Below are 22,580 nucleotides of genomic sequence, written 5' to 3' on the forward strand. Positions count from 1 at the left end.
TCAAATTCTACATTGTATTTATGAATGTTTATCAGACACAGGATTTCCTTGCAATTTAAGTAAAGGTAATGACAGAAAGGGAGGATTTAAGGATGTCTAAACAGTTTTTGGCCTAAGCAACTGTAAAAATAGAATTGGTGGCCAGGTGAGGTGGCTCACACTTGTAATCCCAGCACGTTGGGAAGCCGAGGTGAGGGGATCACTTAAGGTCAGGAGTTTGCAACCAGCCTGGCCAACATGGAGAAACCCCATATCTACTAAAAGTAGAAAAAATTAACCAGGCATGGTGGCAGACACCTGTAATCCCTGCTACTCAGGAGGCTGAGTCATAAGAATCGCTTGAACCCAGGAGGGGGAGGTTTTAGTGAGCCTAGATTGTGCCACTGTACTTCAGCCTAGATGACAGAGCAAGACTCTATCTCAAAAATAAATAATAATAATAGAGTTGGCAGTTTTTGAATGGGGTCATGAGATACAGAGGGATCAATGGGGAAGAGATATCAAGATTCCTTTTTTTGTATGTTAAAGTCTAAAAGATTACTATACATGTAAGAGCAGATGTAAAGTAAGTAGTTATGTCTGATTCTGCAGTTCAGGATAAGAGTCCAGACTGCAGATATGTTTGGTTGTTGTGAATATATAGGTAATATATAAAGATCCCTTGGGAATGAGATTACCTTGGGAATGAGTATAGATAGAAAAGAGAAAACGACTAAGGACTAATATCTTGGCATTCCTACATTTAGATGAAGAAATGAGGCCCCAGAGAGGGGAAGTAATAGAGGTAGCATAGGCGTTTTTCAGAATAGCCAAGACTAGAACTCAGTGGACTCTCCTCAGTAGACAGCCCTAATACGATTACTTTTGAGTAGCCGGACTTTTCACTTTTTTTCTCTATGCTATTCTTCTGAGTAGTAAACTGGGAAGATTTTGGACAAGAAAAAAGTCAGATTATACATCATTGGTTCTCTCTTTAAATAATCAAAACTTACATTCACTTACAATGTTTCTGCTAGTTGGTGGGTCTGAAAATTAAAGTAGGAAAATAAAGTTATTAAATGATTATCCCCCTCTATTCTGTCAACAGTGTATTTTCTTTTAAGTCACTGGGAGGTCTAGCATGGGTCAGAGGTGTCTAGGGTATAATAGGAGCAAACTTTGACCAGATTTTATAGTAGTTAGAGATTTTTAAATCTGACTTAAAGAGCATAGTAGCAAGCCTAAATTTTAGGTCTACAAAAGGGCCAAAATATTCAGAAACTTTGTAAATGAGTTCATCATCTAGATTGAAAGTCAGCTATTGTTACTTGCCAAGAATGTTCAAAATGGATATATAACATTCGCATAAAACTTTCAAATTTTCAAAGTTTCCAACATTTATTTTCTTATTTGGCTTTCACAAATTCCCGGCACAGAATGACTTTTCACTCTGGTAAGACTTGTTTATTAAGAAGTCCTGCTGTTGTTCAAGTGAATTGGCTTTGGGAACCCTTACCATTCTGGTTGTCTTACTTGGACACTGTAATCTGTCCATATGCCAGTTTAAGTGGAGTGGCCAGATCTGTTGACAATATACTAGATATAGACTGAACAGAGCATGGGATAATGGGACTCTATCCTACCTTTCCTGGGCCACAATATTTCTATTGTATGCAGTAGTTCACTACATTAATTTATTTTCAACAGCTGTATCAAACTGTTAGAGACATGTTGTACGTATGGTCAACTAAAAATCCCTTATTTTTCTAAATAATATGCTGTCAAATGAAATCTTGTGCATTTAAACTATTAACTTGAACTCACATGTAGAATTTTATTATTAATATCTATTAAATATTATTCTGTGGTTTCAATCTACAATTCCAATTTCATTTTTAATCTGTTATTTTTACCCTTAAAGTAAAACATCTAGCCTGGGTGTGGTGGTGCATGCCTGTAATCCCAGCACTTTGGGAGGCAAGGCAGGCGGATCACCTGAGGTTGGGAGTTTAAGACCAGTCTGACCAATATGGAGAAACCCCATCTCTACTAAAAATACAAAAAATTAGCCAGGCATGGTGGTGCATGCCTGTAATCCCAGCTAATTGTGAGGCTGAGGCAGTAGAATCGCTTGAACCTGGGATGCAGAGGTTGTGGTGAGCTGAGATCGTACCACTGCACTCCAGCCTGGCCAACGAGAGTGAAACTCTGTCTCAAAAAAAAAAAAAAAAAGTAAAACATCTATTTCAGTTAGAGCTGTGTTCATCTACATTTGAAAGAGACCCTAAAAAGAGTGACTTAACCAAAGAAGAGCTCATTTATAACATGAAACAAGTCTTGAGGTATGTACCCAGGGCTGGAGCTGCAGTTCAAGGACATCATAAAGGGCTCAACTTCCTGGATCACCAGCCTCAGCACATGACTTCCTCCCTCATGGTTATAAGATGAGGGTATTTGTTTCTGTTTTCTTTTCCTGTTTAATACATTTCCATAAACTTGGCAGCTTAAAATAACACACATTTATGATTTCACAGTTTCCATGGGTCAGTAGTCCTAGCACAGGTTGGTTGGGTCCTCTACTCAGATTCTCATCATGCTAAAACCAAGATGCTGGCCATAGCTGTGTTCTCATCTAAACCTTGGGATCCTCTTCCATGCTCATTCAGGTTGGTGGCAGAACTCAGTTCCTTGTGGTTGTAGGACTGAGGTTTCTGTTTTCTTGCTGGCTGTTGCCTGGGGGTTGCTCTCAGCTCCTAGAAGCTGATCTGAGTTCTTAACCATGTGGCCTTTTTACAGCATGGCAGCTTACCTCTTCAAGGTTAGATAGCGAATCTGTCTCTAGTTTGCTACAATGAAATCTTATGGAAGGTAGCCTAATCAAGGGACTGACTATGCTGTCCTATTCATATAGGTTCCACCTGCACTCAATGGGCATGACCCTAGGAGGTGGGCATCTTGGGAACATTAGAATTAGAATTCTGCCTGTCGTATTAGTTTCTAGGCAGGATTAAGTAACCTGGAAAGGTTAAGAGTAAAAGGCATGTAACAACTAACTCTGCCTGCCCCTCTTTTTAAGTTTAGAAATCAGATGAGATCAAGCACATTCAAAGTGGTATGGCCATAGATTAAAGTTCAGAAATTGATAGTTTTATCAGAAACCCCACTTAGTAGACTTTGTTTACATTTCATTAGTCATAACTGCAATTAGCACAAGGAAGCCAGAGAAATAAAATTTTAGCTACCTATGCAAAAATCAGCATTCTGTTAAAAAGGAAAAGGAGATATTGCATGTTGATAGCCAGGGTAAAAATTGAAATGCCAAAGTAGAGAAAATAAATTTGTTTTGTTTAGGAAAAATGGAAATTAATAATGGGAAAAAAATCACACAGAAATTCCTACACAGGATTAATCACTGCTCACATTGTCATACTTGACAATGAATATCATATTGCACACAACATGATATAATTAAGTACATTAAAAATGTACTATAAGGATTTCTATGGTGAACTATTTGTAAATATGATTTTTAATAACTGAACAATACCATATTATAAGGATATTCATAATATCCCCTATCATTAACCCTCCTTTTCTTATAATACATTTTTAGTTTTTACTATTTTAAATAATGTAATGATCGGTATTTTTGTATGCAAATTTTTTTATATATTTAATATTATTTTATTAAGGCTTATTCTTAGATTTACTAGATCAAAGGGAATGGACATTTTTATGTTCTTATCACATATTTTCATAGATTTTCAAAAATGACGAACTAATTTATACTTACCAACAATGAACTGAAGTAGTCATCACTCTGAGAACATTCTAAAATTCTAATTTCATCCTTCATGTCAGTTTTACTTCTTGCCTTTGGGTCTAACAAAAATTTGATAAGTATGCCTTTTATGACTTCATCCAATCTTCTGATAAAAATGAGGATACTTCTGGACAGGGGTTTGAGCCCTATACTACCACCTGAGAAGCTATTCTTGTTTAATGTAATTAATAGTCTTCAGGCACAGTTTGAGCCCATACATATCTAGCCATTTTACTTTGGAACCAACCCATAGTCACCTTGTCAGCAAGGACATTAAGAGGGGCGTTATACTAAAGATCAGATGTGCAAAGCAGTCTCCTGATTGCTCAGTCTGAAATCCTTACTATGGAAGAAAATGAAGTTAGTTTATTGTGTTTAGGTCTCCATTCTCTGTGTCGTCTTCTAGACTTGTAGTGCTAGTCCGTCTCTTCAGTGATAATACTTTTGCTCTGAATAAACTCCAAAACGATCTTTTTCTGCGTTTAGTATCTTCAAGTTTGTCCTTAAACTTCATTTTAATTTCCTGAGCCCATGTGGATAGTTGAGGCACTGCTCGAATCTGTTCTGCATTCACTTCCCTTCTCCTTCTGTCTTTTGTACATGTTATTTTTAAACTTGATTTTACCTGAGATGTTCCTGTAGTCAAACTAGCTTCTTTTAGTTGTATTTCCTTTTTCTTCTTCCTTGGATTACTCATGATTGTATAGTTAGAATTTCCGTTTCTGAGCTTCCTGTCCTTATTTATTTTCCACACTCAATTTTATGGACTGTTTCCCATCTGTGAGAATAACCTACATAGTTTTCCATTCATTGTTAGATATTTCTATTTCCAGTTTTTGGAATATTTCCAAATGTGCCGCTCCTTTCCTATTTTCTGGGCTTCAAAGGCAAAATAAAGATATTAGAACTTCCTACGCTATCCTTGGTTCAAAATTTATTGCTGTTATTTTTTTGTTCCACACCTTTGAATATGAATGTTAGAATTGCATATGCACTTTATAAAGAACTTAGAAAAGGATCACAATTATAAAATATAAGATTAAAATTATTTGTAATCAAACCACTAATTCATTTAGCTGTTAACATTTTTGTTCTGTTTCATTCTATAAGAAATATGTATGTATGTGTTTATGAAAAATAACTCCATCTTATTCATTTTAAGCCATATTTGTCCTTAAAATGTCAGCCTATAGAATTGGCTCATTAGTTATAGACCTATAATTACATATACATAATAACAACTAGAGGCAAAAGAGAAAAAAATAAAAGGTACCCAGGATGTGTAAGAAGAGCTATATTGTCTTCTGAATAATGTTTTATAATGCAAGAAAGCATGTAATATATCATAAGTAGTTCTCAGCAACAAAATTAACATTTTTAAAGTTCACAGTTGAAGCAAAAACATCTTTACTCTGGCAAAGGTATTGTCCTTTTGAATCTATTTGCATCAGTGGATTCTATAAAAACAACTACAAAATCAGAACTGGGGTTAGTTCTTTTTTGTTTTTGTTTTTGTTTTTGCTTTTTTGAGATTGAGTCTCACTCTGTCACCCAGACTGGAGTTTAGTGGTGTGATCTCGGCTCACTGCAATTCCTCCACCTCCTGGGTTCAAGCAGTTCTCGTGCCTCGGCCTCCTGAATAGCTGGGATTACACGTGCATGCCACCATGCCCAGCTAATTTTTGTATTTTTAGTAGAGACAGAGTTTCACCATGTTGGCCAGGCTGATCTCAAACTCCTGACCTCAAGTGGTCCATCCACCTCAGTCTCCCAAAGTGTTGGGATTATAGGTGTGAGCCACCACGCCCAGCCAGTTCTTAAACTATAAGAAATTTCCTTTATTTCTTTTTCCTTTTCTTTTCTCTCAAATTTATTGAGCAACTACTTTATACCTTTCTGATGAGAGGTGCCTTTCTTCAGGTCATTTATGTTTCAACTCTACTTTCCTTATCTTGCTTTTTTGCATGTCCAATATAATAGCCTCAATTGTCTACTTATTCTGTATATGTTAAGGCACTCAGGTCCCACTAGATTGATCTGTTTGATAATGTGTAAGTTTATGGAAAAATATTTTCTATTCCTTTTTAAAATTATGCATTGCTTATGTTTATCTAAAATGTAAATGCATACATCTACATTGGTATAGATATACAACTGTCCATATAGTGATATAGTAAATACAACTGAGGGTTTCCAGATTCAAAATCATTGGGCCATGCCAGGTTTGAGCTCCTCCTCCCAACCATTCCTCATCTCTCCTGCTACAAGTTGTCCTAGTAGAAGTTGCCACTTCTGCATACTGTGTCTCTCAAGTCACTGTAACTGACCAATAGTGTCCACATGATCCAAGTGAGTCCACTTGTGATACCACTGTCTCTGGGACTTGGAATTGTTCTAGTCTTGAGTATGAACATGTGCCTGAAGCTAAAGTCATCAGAGTCCTTCCTCAAGATTTCTCTAACTGAAGTTGAGGGTAGGAAGCCTTTTCTCTTTAATGGCAAAACTATGAGCATATGAACCCAGAAGCTCTGAACTTCTTTATTTGTAAAAACCTGAGGGCGGATAGGAAAAATTAAGGTAATCTGATGGTATTTGAGAGATTAATTTTATTTTCTAAAGTTCCTGGAGTAGCCAGAGTCTTTCAGCAATTCAGTTATTCCTGGGAACTACCCTCCAGATGGCCTAGGTGATTCAATCGGTTTCTGATTTTTGCAACCAATAACTTATGGCTAATCAAGTTGATGGAGTGCACTTGCTCTAGATAATGATTGCTTAACAAATACCTTATATTTAAACTCTCAATTTGAGAAATCTTTCCCATTAACGGAGCATTATTCTCAGCTCTCCCACAAGTTTAACCACATTAGTCAAGAGCTTGAGATAGTCTCAGGAGTCACCTTCAATTCTGTTTGGAAAAAGGGAGAATATAAATTATCTCCCTTCACAGCTGGTGAAATGGATGCCAGAGAGAGGACTTAACCTGCCCATAGTGACCAAGATAGTTTGTAGCAACATCAGGCCTAAGACTCACGTCTCCTAATTCCCTGTCCTAAGCTGTCCTGAGTATAAAGACATTCAATATAATGGATATCAGCATAGAGAAATCACAATTTCTTTTGTGCTTTTTAAATTTGAATCAGCTCATTTTTCTTTCCCTTTTACAGAACAGTTCATTCATAAATTACATTGTCAGCACTACATGCCAACAGGCTCTATGATAGCTGCTGTCAAGAGAGACACTCCAAGTGTGTGTCACTTCTGCTCTCAAGAAGTTTATTATCTAGAGAGAAGGTAAATTTTAAAAAGTAATTGTACATGTATGTGACCATAGATACTATAGGGGACTATTAGGAGCCACCTAGGAGATGCAACTAACCCTACCTTGCTGGGGTTCTGGATTGGGGAGCATTGGTCTGTCAGAGAGGATAATACCTTATCATAACCAATCAGATCCATTGTTTCCAACTTTGCGTTATATCATCTACTCTGTTAAAATCATATTTTAAAAAACACATGTATTTCATTTTGGGCTAGTCTCAGGAAAAATAGAGAAAGGTAAAAATGGGGGTAGCACTACTTAGGTGAGGGTATAAAAAACACACAGGGTAATACAAAATCGGTTAATGAATGTCTCTATCCACAAACCCCTCTACCCTCAACCACTCCCACATATACCACCACTATTTCCAGATCAGTAGTTGTCAAACTGTGTGAAGAGGAAGGCTAGCCCTCTGAGATATACTATTAGATAAGAGTTCTGTAGTAAGGTAACTTTATGACTACTGCACAATCGTTCCCTTCTTTGAGATGGGAGAGAGAAACAGAAAGTCTATTCTCCCATCCCAACTTGAATCTGCCTTATTTCCATTCACACATAATTCATACACACCTTTCCCCTCTGCTCCCAGTTCATTATGGTGCTTTAGTTCCCCTCATGCCTTCCAACTCAGAATGAGAAACTGCTTTTCTTTTTAATATAAAATAATTGAACACATGGCCACATTCCATGATCTTCTAAAAGACTCTGAGAAATCCTATGATTAAGAAACACTTTTGTATTATTTTTAACTTAACATCTGAAATCATTTAACCATAAGATGACTTTTTCCCCAAAGCATCCTATGAAACATCAGAACCCACTTTGAAACACTTTAATGAAGAAGTTTGTTTGCCCCTCCAGTCTCATATATGACTTAACAATAATACTTGGGCAGTGTTGTATTGTTTTCCAGGTGTTTCATTTTCAGTGCCTGTTGCATGCCAGCACTATTGCTAAGATCTTTCATATATCACCTCTCACTTTATACACATCCTCAATAACCTCATGAAGTTGGCATTATTTTCATCATAGATTATAGATAAAGAAACTGGCTGAGAGAGAGGTTATGGTGACATCCTGGAGGTTACAGGAGTGGCAATTGGCAGAGCTAAGATAGTTCTGAGTCTTTCTTTTTTTTTTTTTTTTTAATATACTTTGGTTCTAGGGTACATGTGCATAACGTGCAGGTTTGTTACATATGTATACTTCTGCCATGTTGGTGTGCTGCACCCATCAACTCATCAGCACCCATCAATTCATCATTTATATCAGGTATAACTCCCCAATGCAATCCCTCCCCCCTCCCCCCTCCCCATGATAGGCCCCAGTGTGTGATGTTCCCCTTCCCGAGTCCAAGTGAACTCATTGTTCAGTTCCCACCTATGAGTGAGAACATGCGGTGTTTGGTTTTCTCTTCTTGTGATAGTTTGCTAAGAATGATGGTTTCCAGCTGCATCCATGTCCCTACAAAGGACGCAAACTCATCCTTTTTTATGGCTGCATAGTATTCCATGGTGTATATGTGCCACATTTTCTTAATCCAGTCTGTCACAGATGGACATTTGGGTTGATTCCAAGTCTTTGCTATTGTGAATAGTGCCACAGTAAACATACGTGTGCATGTGTCTTTGTAGTAGAATAATTTATAATCCTTTGGGTATATACCCAGTAGTGGGATGGCTGGGTCATATGGTACATCTAGTTCTAGATCCTTGAGGAATTGCCATACTGTTTTCCATAATGGTTGAACTAGTTTACAATCCCACCAACAGTGTAAAAGTGTTCCTATTTCTCCACATCCTCTCCAACACCTGTTGTTTCCTGATTTTTTAATGATTGCCATTCTAACTGGTGTGAGATGGTATCTCATTGTGGTTTTGATTTGCATTTCTTTGATGGCGAGTGATGATGAGCATTTTTTCATGTGTCTGTTGGCTGTATGAATGTCTTCTTTTGAGAAATGTCTGTTCATATCCTTTCCCCACTTTTTGATGGGGTTGTTTGTTTTTTTCTTGTAAATTTGTTTGAGTTCTTTGTAGATTCTGGATATTAGCCCTTTGTCAGATGAGTAGATTGCAAAAATGTTCTCCCATTCTGTAGGTTGCCTGTTCACTCTGATGGTAGTTTCTTTTGCTGTGCAGAAGCTCTTTAGTTTAATTAGATCCCATTTGTCAATTTTGGCTTTTGCTGCCGTTGCTTTTGGTGTTTTAGACATGAAGTCCTTGCCCATGCCTATGTCCTGAATGGTACTACGTAGATTTTCTTCTAGGGTTTTTATGGTATTAGGTCTAACATTTAAGTCTCTAATCCATCTGGAAAAATTCCCTTTGAAAACTGGCACAAGACAGGGATGCCCTCTCTCACCACTCCTATTCAACATAGTGTTGGAAGTTCTGGCTAGGGCAATCAGGCAAGAGAAAGAAATCAAGGGTATTCAGTTAGGAAAAGAAGAAGTCAAATTGTCCCTGTTTGCAGATGACATGATTGTATATTTAGAAAACCCCATCGTCTCAGCCCAAAATCTCCTCAAGCTGATAAGCAACTTCAGCAAACTCTCAGGATACAAAATTAATGTGCAAAAATCACAAGCATTCTTATACACCAGTAACAGACAAGCAGAGAGCCAAATCAGGAATGAACTTCCATTCACAATTGCTTCAAAGAGAATAAAATACCTAGGAATCCAACTTACAAGGGATGTAAAGGACCTCTTCAAGGAGAACTACAAACCACTGCTCAGTGAAATCAAAGAGGACACTAACAAATGGAAGAACATACCATGCTCATGGATAGGAAGAATCAATATCGTGAAAATGGCCATACTGCCCAAGGTTATTTATAGATTCAATGCCATCCCCATCAAGCTACCAATGAGTTTCTTCACAGAATTGGAAAAAACTCCTTTAAAGTTCATATGGAACCAAAAAAGAGCCCGCATTGCCAAGACAATCCTAAGTCAAAAGGACAAAGCTGGAGGCGTCACGCTACCTGACTTCAAACTATACTACAAGGCTACAGTAACCAAAACAGCATGGTACTGGTACCAAAACAGAGATATAGACCAATGGAACAGAACAGAGTCCTCAGAAATAATACCACACATCTACAGCCATCTGATCTTTGACAAACCTGAGAGAAACAAGAAATGGGGAAAGGATTCCCTATGTAATAAATGGTGCTGGGAAAACTGGCTAGCCATAAGTAGAAAGCTGAAACTGGATCCTTTCCTTACTCCTTATACGAAGTTCTGAGTCTTTCTATGGCACCTTTTCCCTTCACATTAAATAAATAGAGACAAATAATAAAAATTCAAGATACCAGACAATTCTGAAGCTAGAGGATGTAATGAACTTCATCTAGAAATTCAAAGCAGAATGTCAGTTAGATGTTGGCAGCTAAATACTTCCAAAAAAGTTATGTTTGTTCTGGAGGGGCAGGAGATCTACAGATAGAGATGGGAATAAGACTAACTCAAGCAAAGAACACATTGAGGGAAGGGTTTATGGTCTAGTTCAGTTGCAATCTAGTAGAGATGAAACAGGGGAGTTCAGTTGTAGCCATGTTGGTTGGGCGTCAGTTTTGTGGTCTGAACTTATTCTGAGTAGGTAATGTGAGCCCACAAGGTATTTTTTGGATGAAGTATGAATGTAATTACACTTACACTTTAATAGGAGTAGTTAAGAGACAATCTGGAAGGAATATGGAGGATGATTGCAATGAGAGAGAAGAAACTAAAGGCATGTGATCAGAGAGAAGACTACACAGGACATGAACTGGGGTAAAATGTTACAGTGACTGTGTGAAGAGAGCATGTCATGTCCATCATCATCTCTAAGCAGAAGTTGAAGAGCCCTGGACTAACAAGACAATCACATAGCTGACTGCATAGCAAATTAAAGCATGGAGTGTAAAGCCTATGATGAATAGTGCCTGGTCCATGAAATATGCTCAATGATCATTTGCTGAATAATAAATTATTTCATCTAGTTACATGATATTTCAACTATTACATAAGAGCTTCAAATTGATATATCTCCTCTTTTTAATTTTCAATTACAAGTTTGTGGAATGAAGAAAAAATAATGTTTTATTCCATATCTGAAAGTAGAAAATTATATAACATATTCTAAGTGCTGCCTCAGGGAGGTTACCCAGGCTAAGAGTGAGTTGTTATCTGACTATGGAATTTAGGAGTTAGACATCAGGAATTTGTGAGGGTTGGGTCAACAGGTTCTATGGTTGAGGCCAGCATTTTGGTAGTTAGCTGGTATCATTGACACTCCAAATACAAAAAGTGATTAAAATATTAATTTCTTTAGCTTTACCAACACATCCATTTTTACACATAGTTATTCTTCCTGTTTGTTTTCACCCAAGGTAACATTATTCTAACAATGCTGGCAGAAATAGTTTCATTTATGCTATCTGGAGAAGCAAGAGCTTCAAACTATCTACTAAAGAGTTAAGGACTAGGGCATAAGAATCATATATAAGAAAAAAATTAACTGTCTAGTTTGAGAGAGAAATGAATTTTTTAAGCTAGAATTGGCTCTTATCCATAAAAGTTCTTAAGAGAGGAAGATGATGTTAAAATAATTATATGTACTATGTAGTCACAAAAATACATAATATTACTCAACTTCTACCTTTGCCCCTAGTAAAATATTCCTAATTCTCATAATTCTTCCATATGGGTATTATCTCTGCCTTATAGGTAAGGCCAAAGAAAATTAAATATTTTGCCTAAGTACATTTAGTTATTAAATAGCACTGAAATGACTTGTGGAGCAACAGAATATAAAGAACATTTTTAAAAGAACAAAATTAAGACTCCAACCTATGTCTGCTTTCCTGCAAAGCCTACAGTAGTTCAGCTCAACTTTTATAAACTGGTTTATTCAGTCTTCCTTTCATTTCACCTAAAAGAATGGTATCAAATAATAAGTAGAAAGCAAAATAAGGACAGGCAGCTAGACCTGTAAAGTAAATTTTCTTGTGAACATGTTTTCTTTTTTACTTTCTGCAGAAATCACCCACATCTAAAATTATTTTCAGTGAAAGTTGAACTTGTCACTCTTCCAAAGTCCTTGTTCATTCATTTATTCATCAGTCATTCGCTTAGTCTGTATGTCTTCTGAGTGCCTACTGTTTGCAGGCACTGTGCTAGACACCAGGATGGGGCAATGAAACCCCTGGAAGCTCCCAGTCCAGTAGAGGATACACAAACAAAGCATTACATACTGACCGGTGATAAGTGCCAGAATAGAGAGATTCCTGCTCAGCCTGGGGGAGTCAGGGGAGATTTCCCATGGGAAGTGATCACTGAAGAATGACCTGAAGGAAGAAGAGGAGACAGGAGAATGTATTCATTGGAGGACCAACTATGTAATGTTTAGGTATTTCATCTGTGTATATCATTTAACTGTAACAAGAATCTCATGAAATATAGTGATGATTGGCCTCATTTTTAAATTAAAGAGTAGAGGCTCAGGCTTTTCACTTCTCCTTTGTTTAACAGTAAGTGGTAAAACCAAGTTTTAAAGCTTGACTCCAACATGCTTTCTCTTTCCATTTTATTCTACTGTTTCTTAGGACAACGATGTTTCAGTCTCATTCCTCAGTCTTGGCACACAGGTACCAGAATAAAAGCATTTAATTGTCATAAAAGTAAATTGTGAAACACATAATTTCTGTCATTTCTACCATAGATAGTACTCAATAAATAACACTTTGAATTGAGTAAGTCTAGGAAGTACCATGGCTAAGTAGTTTATCCTATATGTGTCTCAGTCTCCTCATCTGTAAAACAGATTTAATAGTTTATCCACCTCTCAGGGTGTAGTAAGGGTTAAATGAGATTATGTATGTAACATACATGGCATGGTGCCTAAGTGTTCAATAATAAAGTGTTTGATAATTGTTAGCAATTATTACAATTAATATTTTGTATCTGGTTGACCATTTATCGTTTCAAGCTGATTAATGAGAAAGTATTTGAACTAAAGGCTGCTGTTTTTCATGAATAAGATTTGTTAAGTCTGGCTAAACAATAGTCTTCATGCTTATCTTTATTCTTTCTTTTCAAGACTGATTGTCGGGTACCCCAGCACTGTTTCAGTAAAAGACTCACAGTGAGAACAATTAAAAACTTACTGAATTAAAAACAAAATGTTAATAGAGGCAATATCTATGAATATCCTGGTTCTTAATGGCAATTAGTGGTAAGTCATACATTATATATTGGATTTGGAAAATGTATCTCAGGAATAATAAACTGTCAAAAAGACTCAAGAACTGTATCTGCCTAGTATTAAGGTTTTGGGGTCTAGTACAGAAAAGGCAAGGATGTTGAACTCAGATTATTTTCAGGGGCCAGGAACTTAAGAGAAATGCACATTTACAGACATGCATAAAAATAAATAAATAAATGGATCAATTAATAACTGTGGGCCACATGTAACACATTGTGGACGGTTTGTTCATAACTTTTGCGATTTAGAAAGAAGCAGTAGTCAAAAACTTAGAAAACTTGGGTCCTCATTCCTTCAACAAACATTTGTAGGGAGCAGTGGTTAAGAGCAGGGGCTCTGTTCTTGAGTCTGGCTTTGCTATTTGACAGTTGTGGAACTTTCAGGGCTTGAATTATGAGTGTCTGAACATGGGCTGCAAAACCCAGTGCCAAAAGTTTGACTTGCTGGCTGTGTGACCCTGGGAAAGTTATTTAATTTCTCCATACCTCTGTTTCCTCACCTGGTTTTGTGGTACAAAACTTAGTAATAAGTTATCCATAGGCATCAGTTATTTTTGGTAATATTATTGTTTAGATACCTCACATGCATTAGGCACTGTGCTTGGATCTAGGAATACAAATATAATAAAATATAATCCTTGTTTTCAAGGACACAGGCAACAGGCAGTTAGGATATAGTGGTGTCAATGGAGGTGGGTACGAAGTACCAGGGAATACTGAAGATAACATTTCGCAGTGCTAAGAAAAGGCTATTCAGTAGAGATATTTCCAGAAACAAGGAGGTATGCAGGCAGCCAGAGCTTTGAGGTGCATTCTATAATAGTATGCTCCCTGTGAGGTTCAGCAGCCTGTGTGATGCTAGGCAGATCACTTTCCCTCTCTTTGCCTTAATTTCCTGATGTGTCAGAGAAAGCAGGACGAATTAGTGATACCTAAGTTCCCCTCCTCTTTAACATTTGGTGATTCTCTGTGAGCTTGGGGATGTTTCATGGCTGAAACGGCAACAGAGGTGGCTAGGATGATGGGAAGGAGGTCTCTTGGTATGTAAGTGGGGAGACCTAGAAGGTATAAGGCCCTAGAGCTACAGAAAGAAGGCACGAAAAATTTGAAATACACTTTGGTACCTAAAGAATAAAGGACAGAGGCTGAAGTAAGGCCATGGTGGGGATGAGGGACACATTGTCAGAGGGACACAATCTTTGGAGTTGCCTTTGTAAATTTTTCTCTATACCCCATTTCTCCATGCTGATAATGTGACTCTGTCCTGTGTTAAAATAAGTGATAATATGGCTCAGTCTGTCCTTCACAATGCCTGTTAGACCAAACTGGTAACTTTCATACAACAGGGCATCATTGAGACCTGGCTTCTCTGTGTCACACTGACCATGTATGCCTTCTCTTCATGGAGATACCATGGCAAAGTGCAAAACTGTGGGTTTTGGATTCAAATAAACATTGGCTTGGGCACTAAGACAATGTAGGCCATAGACTCTAAGAAGATAGCAAGGAGAAGATAAAGAGAAAATGCAGGCAGAAGCCAGGTTCTGACCTTTCCTATCCCTGAGACCTTGCACACATCATTTAGCGTCTCTGGACTTCACTTTTGTCATCTGTTAAAGGAGAGCGGAGCTCCCACCTCAGAGTTATTGTGGTGATTAAGTGAAATGCCGTATTCTGAAAATAGTGTCTGAAACATAAGGTCAGTTTAGGGGAGTCCCAGTAGAAGCTCGTGATTGCAGTGGGGGAAAGCAGGTACCCAAAGGAAATGGGAGGTTGATATGAGGGACGAGGGAGAACAGAAGTGCTTAACAGACAAAAATACAGGTGTCCACTAGACTAGCACCCATGTTAGGTATTAATGACGATTAATAGAAAGCTAGCAAAATCTTTGCCACTTATGTGCTCAATAAACAAGTGCTATATCTTCTCAGAGAAAGGATTTTTAAACCCCTCTTTTGTGTAATACTTTTTACGGTGGTGGTGTTATTATCCAGCAGGCCATCTGCTCTAATTAAAATTTCACAGGGCTGAGGAATTTAGTGCCCTAACCTTGGAGTCTCGGGTACAGTTGGTGTTTTGTTTGAGGTTGATGTATTTGGAAAGATTATGGGAGGATGAATTCTTTGCCAGCTTCTAACTAGGCAGATGTGAAAATTTTCTGCTAGGGTTTTCTTTTTGTTTTTGGCTCTCTGGTGCCGGGGGCCAAATATTAAATACTTTGCCACAAGACAGATGTTGTGAAGAGCTAATTAAAAAACTGACAAGTACCCAGGACCTCTGATGGTTAGTTTATGTGCCTTCCTCCACTGAAAGATCAAAATCACTGTGGCTTAGAGTGATTATATTAAATTATATTTCCAGAAAGTTTACAACTGGAATAAAAAGGACAGTGTCTTTAAAGACATTCTTAATTATATGAGTGTGTCTCAAAATTGGCTGCACATTTTTAAGTGGAGAATCTTTTTAAAAAATTATGAACAACTGTATTTTTTAAATTAAATGTGTTTAAATTTCAACTTTTAGATACAGGGGTACATGTGCAGATTTGTTATATGAGAATATTGTGTGAGGCAGAGGTTAGGAGTATGGATCCCATCACAGTGCCTAACTGGGAATTTTTTTTTTTTTTTTTAATGCTCATGCTGGGGCTCCATGTCAGACCAATTAGATCAATGTCTGGAATGAGGGCCCTGGTAACATATTTGTTTTAACTCTACAAGGGATATGAATATACAGCCAAGATTGAGAAGTTATAATTTATACATAATATTCTAGGATCTATTTTATTCCTAGGCCACACTGTAATGTATGTATGGAGAGTAGGATGGGAACTGGAATTGGGATAGTCTTGATTGAAATGACAGATTGGCTAAGATAATGTTCTGCTCTGGATAAGTTACTTAAGCTTTTTTCTAGATCCCTTACCTTTAAAATATGACCATTAACTCTCCAATAGATGTTTGTGAATATTGGATGTGAGCATTATTTAATAAACAAGGCACCTGCTTAATTAACTCCATTTGTTTTTAATAAAATTCTTTGTTAGGAATTTTAGCCTGTTTCTGAGACTTGCTTATCAGTATAAATGAAAGATTCTGAGCAGTGGCACAAAGAAGAACACGCATTACCTTAAAACAGCACAGCAGACCATCTTGTCATACTGCAGATATAGAAATAAATCACAGTGAGATCCATTCCAATTTTACATGTCCTGGAAGTCAGAGTATATACATTTCCTTTCTAGCAAAAGATGCCCCTGGAAATGTTGTGACTATTCCCTATAATGAATGCAAATTAAAAATTCCATGTAGTGTTTTTCACTAATGCCGGCAACTCTGTTTCCATACAATTACCCAGAAAATGTGGACTTCACTGTGTCTATTTGGATGCCAAGTAGCTCAGTCAATTATATTGCAATCTAATTGCCCAAAGGGTCTGAACCTGCAATTCTATCACGCAGGGCCTGATTATCCATGCTGACCTTGGGTTAAAGGGGAGAGGGAGGTTTGTTCTATATTGTTATTTCTTCTCCTAGCCTAGGCCCTTTGGCTGTGACCTCACTGGTATATAGAAAGTCAGAAAGACCAGAAATGGTTCGAAGTGTGCCAGTAATACAAATCAGTCTTACCTGATTCCTGGTTGCATGCTCCTACCTTGCATGCCGGAACCAGGTGCCCTGCCCATTCTGTTCCTTTATTTATTTTGGGAAATATCTGGGGAGAGCTGAGACAAGGATTTGGCTTCAAGCTAGTGCTTTAAACAGTATACATCTTGCCTTTTGTAGTAAACATGTGGTAAATATTAGTATTTATTCTTCTCCCTGAGCTCACAACTGGCCTTGGGGCCAATCACTTTCCCTTTCTGAAGCTCAGTGTCCTCACCTGCAAAATGAAGGAATGGAAAACACACACGCATTGTGTTCTTCTGTTGGTTAACTTGTATGAGGAGAATATATAGATAACATTTACTGAATGTGTACTGTATGCCTTTCACTGTTCTAAGTATTTCATATTTCAAGTGTTGATATATATTAACTTACAAACATTTGTGAGGTAAATTTTTAATTCCCTCTTTTACAGATGAGGAAACTGAGGCATAAAGTGGTTAAAGTAACTTTCCTGAGGTCATGCAACCAGGAAGTAGGGGAACTAAGATAAGAGTTTGTCCCCAGGCCTGTACTCTAAACACTATACCCCCTGCCTTTTTGTAGTGTGCATGTGGTAAATAAAGTTGAAAGCGTTTGTGGTTCTTCCTGGCTTTCTCTTAAAATTTCTAATCTGAAATAGGTATGCCATGACAGCCAGCACCTAGGTACATGTGTATTAGGTATTCACTAAATAGTTACTGATAGGTTAGCTATTAAAGTGCTAAGGATCGGTAGAGTCTTGTCTAGTAATGGACTTTTATAGTATTGTGGTTACTGACGCTTCACCTACAAAAAACCTCAATGGCTCTACTTTGCAAATTTAGTATTCAAGGCTCTCCAGTGATCTGGCACCCTGATGCCCTTTCCAGCCTTTTTATACTTTTGCTATTTACACAAACCCTGCTAGTGGGTAAGCTCCATCTGGAATGAGATGTATAATCTGTATATTTATATGCCTAGTACTTAGTGGAAATCTAAATACTATGAATTGGATGAATGAACCTGATTCAGTCACCATGAACTGCTGCTCTTTGTACATGCAGTCTATACGCAGACAGTACTTGGCTCTGCCTGTTTCCTTTCTCTAGCGCCCATCCTTCGTGGTCCATTCTCCTGGGCCTAATACCATCTAGACTTTACTCAGTGTATTAAAACTCACACACAATTTAAACAGCGTTATCTTATATTTTCACTAAAATGACCCTGCTAAGTTGCCACTAATTTGACCTTAGATTTTAGTTCTTTTTCTCATAATGATAATGGATTTTCATTGATTTTCCCACACTAGCATTGACTTATCCTCATTAGATTTTGTCAATTTGCACATTAATGAAAGAAAACCTATTTAACTGGCATGTTAATATATGAGTGGAGGTTTAAAAAATACTACTGGCAAATCTAACTTTCATCATATATGAAGAAGGGCCCTTTCTGATATTTAAAATTGTTTTCCTGTCATATAAACATGTTTTTATAATAACATATGGAAGAGAAGCATTATTTAACACTTACTGGGTGTAACACTAAAGAACTTTTACTTGTGATTGTTCCTGGTTTCCTGAACAATCTGGAAAAGGAATGCAGCTTAGCAAAAGCTGGGCTTTGATGTCAGAAAGACCCAGTGTAAGCTCTGGCCTCCCAGGCCGCTTGCTGTGTGATCCTGGGGAAGCCTCTTAACCCCTTACAGATAAGCTTTCTTGTTTGTAAATGTTTACATGAGATATGGTAATATCTCATGTTTGGTATTTGGGATATAATTTTGTTGCCTCATTCTCCAACACACAAGCAATAGCCAAATGGGAATCAAAGTTTTGGCTTATGAGTGGCCAGGCAAGTATGTTAAAGCCATCCAAATAGGGCTTCTTTAATGAGATGTAGTGGCCCTTAAACCCAAGGCCTGGAAGACTGGGTGAGGAGACCTTTTTACCTTCCTGAATGGGAGACAGTAAAGGACCATTGGACAGGTTTCCACTCAGTCACATAGCAAGTGGCAGGGTTCCAGAGCAAAGTGTTGAGCTGGATCCATTCCAAAGAGCAAGGCCCTGCCTAGGTCAGTTGGTTGCCTGGGAACAGGGAGTTCAGGTGTGACCCTTGGACATGACACTAGGAAGAGGAAGAGTGGCAGAAGACATGCTAAGCACAGGCTATGACTTTAAGGCACAGGAAGTTGTCCAACAGGGGATGGGGCAGAAGCATTGCCATTCTCTAAGGACTGGATTTCATAGAGTGAGGAAGATACTTGAGCTGAAGAAAGAAATGCCATCCCCACCACTACCCCAACCATAATAACAAAATCCATGCAGACAAAACACCTAATCTGTATTGATCTTTATCGTAAAGGATTTTAAATGGGATTAAATAAGATTACTTATTTACTATTGGAGTCCCTAGCAAGTTCACATTGTGAAAGCAATAATGTCTGCTACACTCTGTCAAGGGAAGCAAATTTTTATTAGGTAAGTGATATCATCAAGACCATTTTATAGTTGGGGAAAGGGAGGCTTAGAGAAAGGAAGACTGGTCTGGTAAAAAGCAACAACAATAATATAATAAGCAAAAAAGCAACCATGCCTTTACCTTGTGTTTTGGATTTAGAAACCCTGGGAAACATTTTTTTTAAGGCTCTCTACAGGTGAGATAAATAATCAGGCTATTTGTCTGGAACTCCAAAGTTACCTTAAGCTTTCATAGCTGGTGAACTCAGTTTTGGGCTTGAAGGATGGGGAACCCGCTAATGAACATTTACAGCTAAGGTCATTAGTCGTGGATGTCATATGAAAGCCAACACATCTTCTTATATTTTCCAAGTAATATGACTTCATTCAGTGATCTCAAAATATATCAACAACTTTGACATACATGCAAAAATCAGGGATAAGTACTTCCACATCAGACTGGACAACAAGGTTCTGTAGTAAAACATTTTAACAATGAGAAAGCCTTGTCTCTTTACATTAAATATGAAGAAATACATCAGAGAAGTTCTACAAATTAGGATTAAAAACAATCAAATTTAACTTTACTGGAGATCTTTAACTACTTTTTACCTAAGCAGAGATATTTATTTTAGTACACTGGTAGTATATATTCTGTATTTCTCAGGTTTCTGACCAGGAGGAAAACAAAACAGTTTAACTTATACTACTGACATATTTTAGATTCAAATGGTTTGCTCCATATTTTTTCCAAATTCAAGTATATTTCATTTTTGAACCTAAACTTATATTTCCAATTTTACTTTTTTCTTTGAAGAGTTATATCCATCTGGAATGTCTAGATAATGCCATGGTTTATTTGGGGTAATAACCCCAAATCTCAGTAGGTTAAAATAGCAAGATCATCATTCTCATGCACACTACACAGCATGGACTGATTGGGATACTTGCCTCTACTTGATCTCACTCACAGACCTTATCCAAAAGAGTTTCCATTGCTATGCTTCCACAGGAAGAAAGAGAGAGAAAAAACATAGGAAATTGAGCACTGGCTCTTATTGCTCCTATATGAAAGTGACACACGTTACTTCTCACATTTTGATGCCCAACAAGTCACATGTCCATGGCTAAGTTCAAAGAGGTCAGAACAGTGTACTTTCCCCATTTAACTAGAGGACAGAGACCCAGAAATATCTGTCGAACCATTAATGAATACTATAAAATATGTCTTATCATTCTTATTTTATATCAAGGTCACAAAAATAGTATGTGGCAGAGGGCAATTATAAATCTAATTCAGATTAAAGGTTTATGTTTCTTCCACAATATTATTATAGTTTGAGTGTGTGAAAATGTGAAAATATGAAAATTGCCCTCTAACTGAAATTTAACCTACTAAGTAAATTCACCAAACACCATTCCTCCTATATGACACAGCAAAATAAATACTTCTTTTGTGAGGAACTGAACAGTAAAGTTCTTTGAAGGAACAAATAAGAGTGAGGGGAACAGGAGGGGGATGCATATGTAGCATATAGGAAAGAATATTTAAATGAATTGTCACATATAAGTCTCTGTTCTAGCATTATTTCAGAGTATTGAATAAGAAAAGCTGTTTTATTTTTTCCCTCATAGGAAAATATAAACATTGATGAAGCCTCCAGATGCCTGGTGAAACACATACTTGCAAATGAGTGTGACCTAATGGAGTCTATTGAGCCGGACGTCGTGAAGCCCCATCTCACATCAACCAAAATTGCCAGCTGCTCTGGCTGTGCTAAATCCTAGTAGGCACCTTTGCTGGTGTCTGATAGGAATGACCTCATCATTCCATGAATTGTGCCTCTATTTTTACCATTTTGGGTAAATGTCAGGATAGAGATACCACATGTGGCAAGCCAAAGATCTATGCCTCTATTTTTTCAATGAGAGAGAAATAGCAAATGTTCTTTCTATGCTTTCCTCACCATCATCACAGTGTTTACAAGCTTTTGAAAATATTTAGTCTGTTACAAACTTCCGTTGTGTAGCTGACCAAAATTCTGCAGGGCCACGTCAGCCCTGTTATTTGCTTCTTTTAATCAGCAAAGGCCTCAGGTCTTAAAATAAAAGGGGAGAAGAATAAACTAGCTGTCAAGTTAAGCATTGGCTTAACTTGCCCTGGTGTCTCTGTCCAGATTTCAATATATTCTCTGATGGTCTGACAGGCCTATTAAGTAGATGTGATATTTTCTCCCAAGATGACTTCCATTCTCGGCAGACCTGAGAGTTGCCTCTGAATTAGCTCTTTGGAGTCATGAACACAGGCGTGCTATATTTTCCTTGTCCTAATTGTCTCTTGCCGTGGCCTGAATGTTGGCTTAACTGAATATTGTATGAAAAGACTTGCTTTCATATGTGCCTTTCTGTTAGCTTTCTCTGACTCAAGCTGTGGGGCTCCTCTATACATATAATATATATTATATGTATTTTCGCAGGTGAACAATAAAACGTAAAAAGATGCTGTTTCCCTATTTATGAAAGTGCTTTAAGTTTCTTAGTATTGTGAAGGGATTTTTTTGACAAAGTAAACAGAGTTTTCAAGATCCATTTCTAAAATTTTATTTCAAGAAGGAGATGAGAAATGTATACTTAAAGAAACTGCTGGGCACTATTAAAACTGGGATGAGTCTATGCCATCTATGCCATCTGCATTTACTGTACATATTGACATTTGGGCCAGAGAGTATACAGTGCATATACATATTTTTAGTTAATCAGAGGAATATGTCCTCATAGATTCTGATTAAGAAAGGTGCCAGATCAATAAACATAAAAAGAAACAATAAAACATGGATTATGACACCTTGCTTTACACAGTGGCTGTGGTGCTAATATGTGCAGGTATCTATTATTTTTTAATGTCATTATTTTATATCAATATTTGTAATACACTCACAGGAATCATTTCTTTTTGTTTTTGAGACGGAGTCTTGCTGTGTCACCAGGTTGGAGTGCAGTGGCGCGATCTCAGCTCACGGCAACTTCGACCTCCTGGGTTCAAGTGCTTCTCCTGCCTCAGCCTCCCCAGTAGCTGGGACTACAGGCGTGTGCCACCACACCCAGCTAATTTTTGTACTTTTAGTAAA

The 22,580-nt window shown here is 37.5% G+C and overlaps 1 protein-coding gene across 1 annotated transcript in view; it reads left to right on the forward strand.

The window, feature by feature from the left end:
• RAB38 (RAB38, member RAS oncogene family) overlaps nt 1-21,969 on the forward strand; it is a 64,841-nt gene extending 42,872 nt beyond the window's left edge. The window contains exon 3 of the mRNA XM_011938483.1: nt 21,088-21,969. Within this exon, the coding sequence (XP_011793873.1) occupies nt 21,088-21,240 (153 nt within the window). The 3' untranslated portion in view covers nt 21,241-21,969. The remainder of the gene's footprint in view (nt 1-21,087) is intronic.
• The last annotated feature ends 611 nt before the right edge of the window (nt 21,970-22,580 follow it).

The sequence above is a fragment of the Colobus angolensis genome, unplaced genomic scaffold (assembly GCF_000951035.1).
Source record: "Colobus angolensis palliatus isolate OR3802 unplaced genomic scaffold, Cang.pa_1.0 Scaffold174, whole genome shotgun sequence".
Taxonomy (NCBI): domain Eukaryota; kingdom Metazoa; phylum Chordata; class Mammalia; order Primates; family Cercopithecidae; genus Colobus; species Colobus angolensis.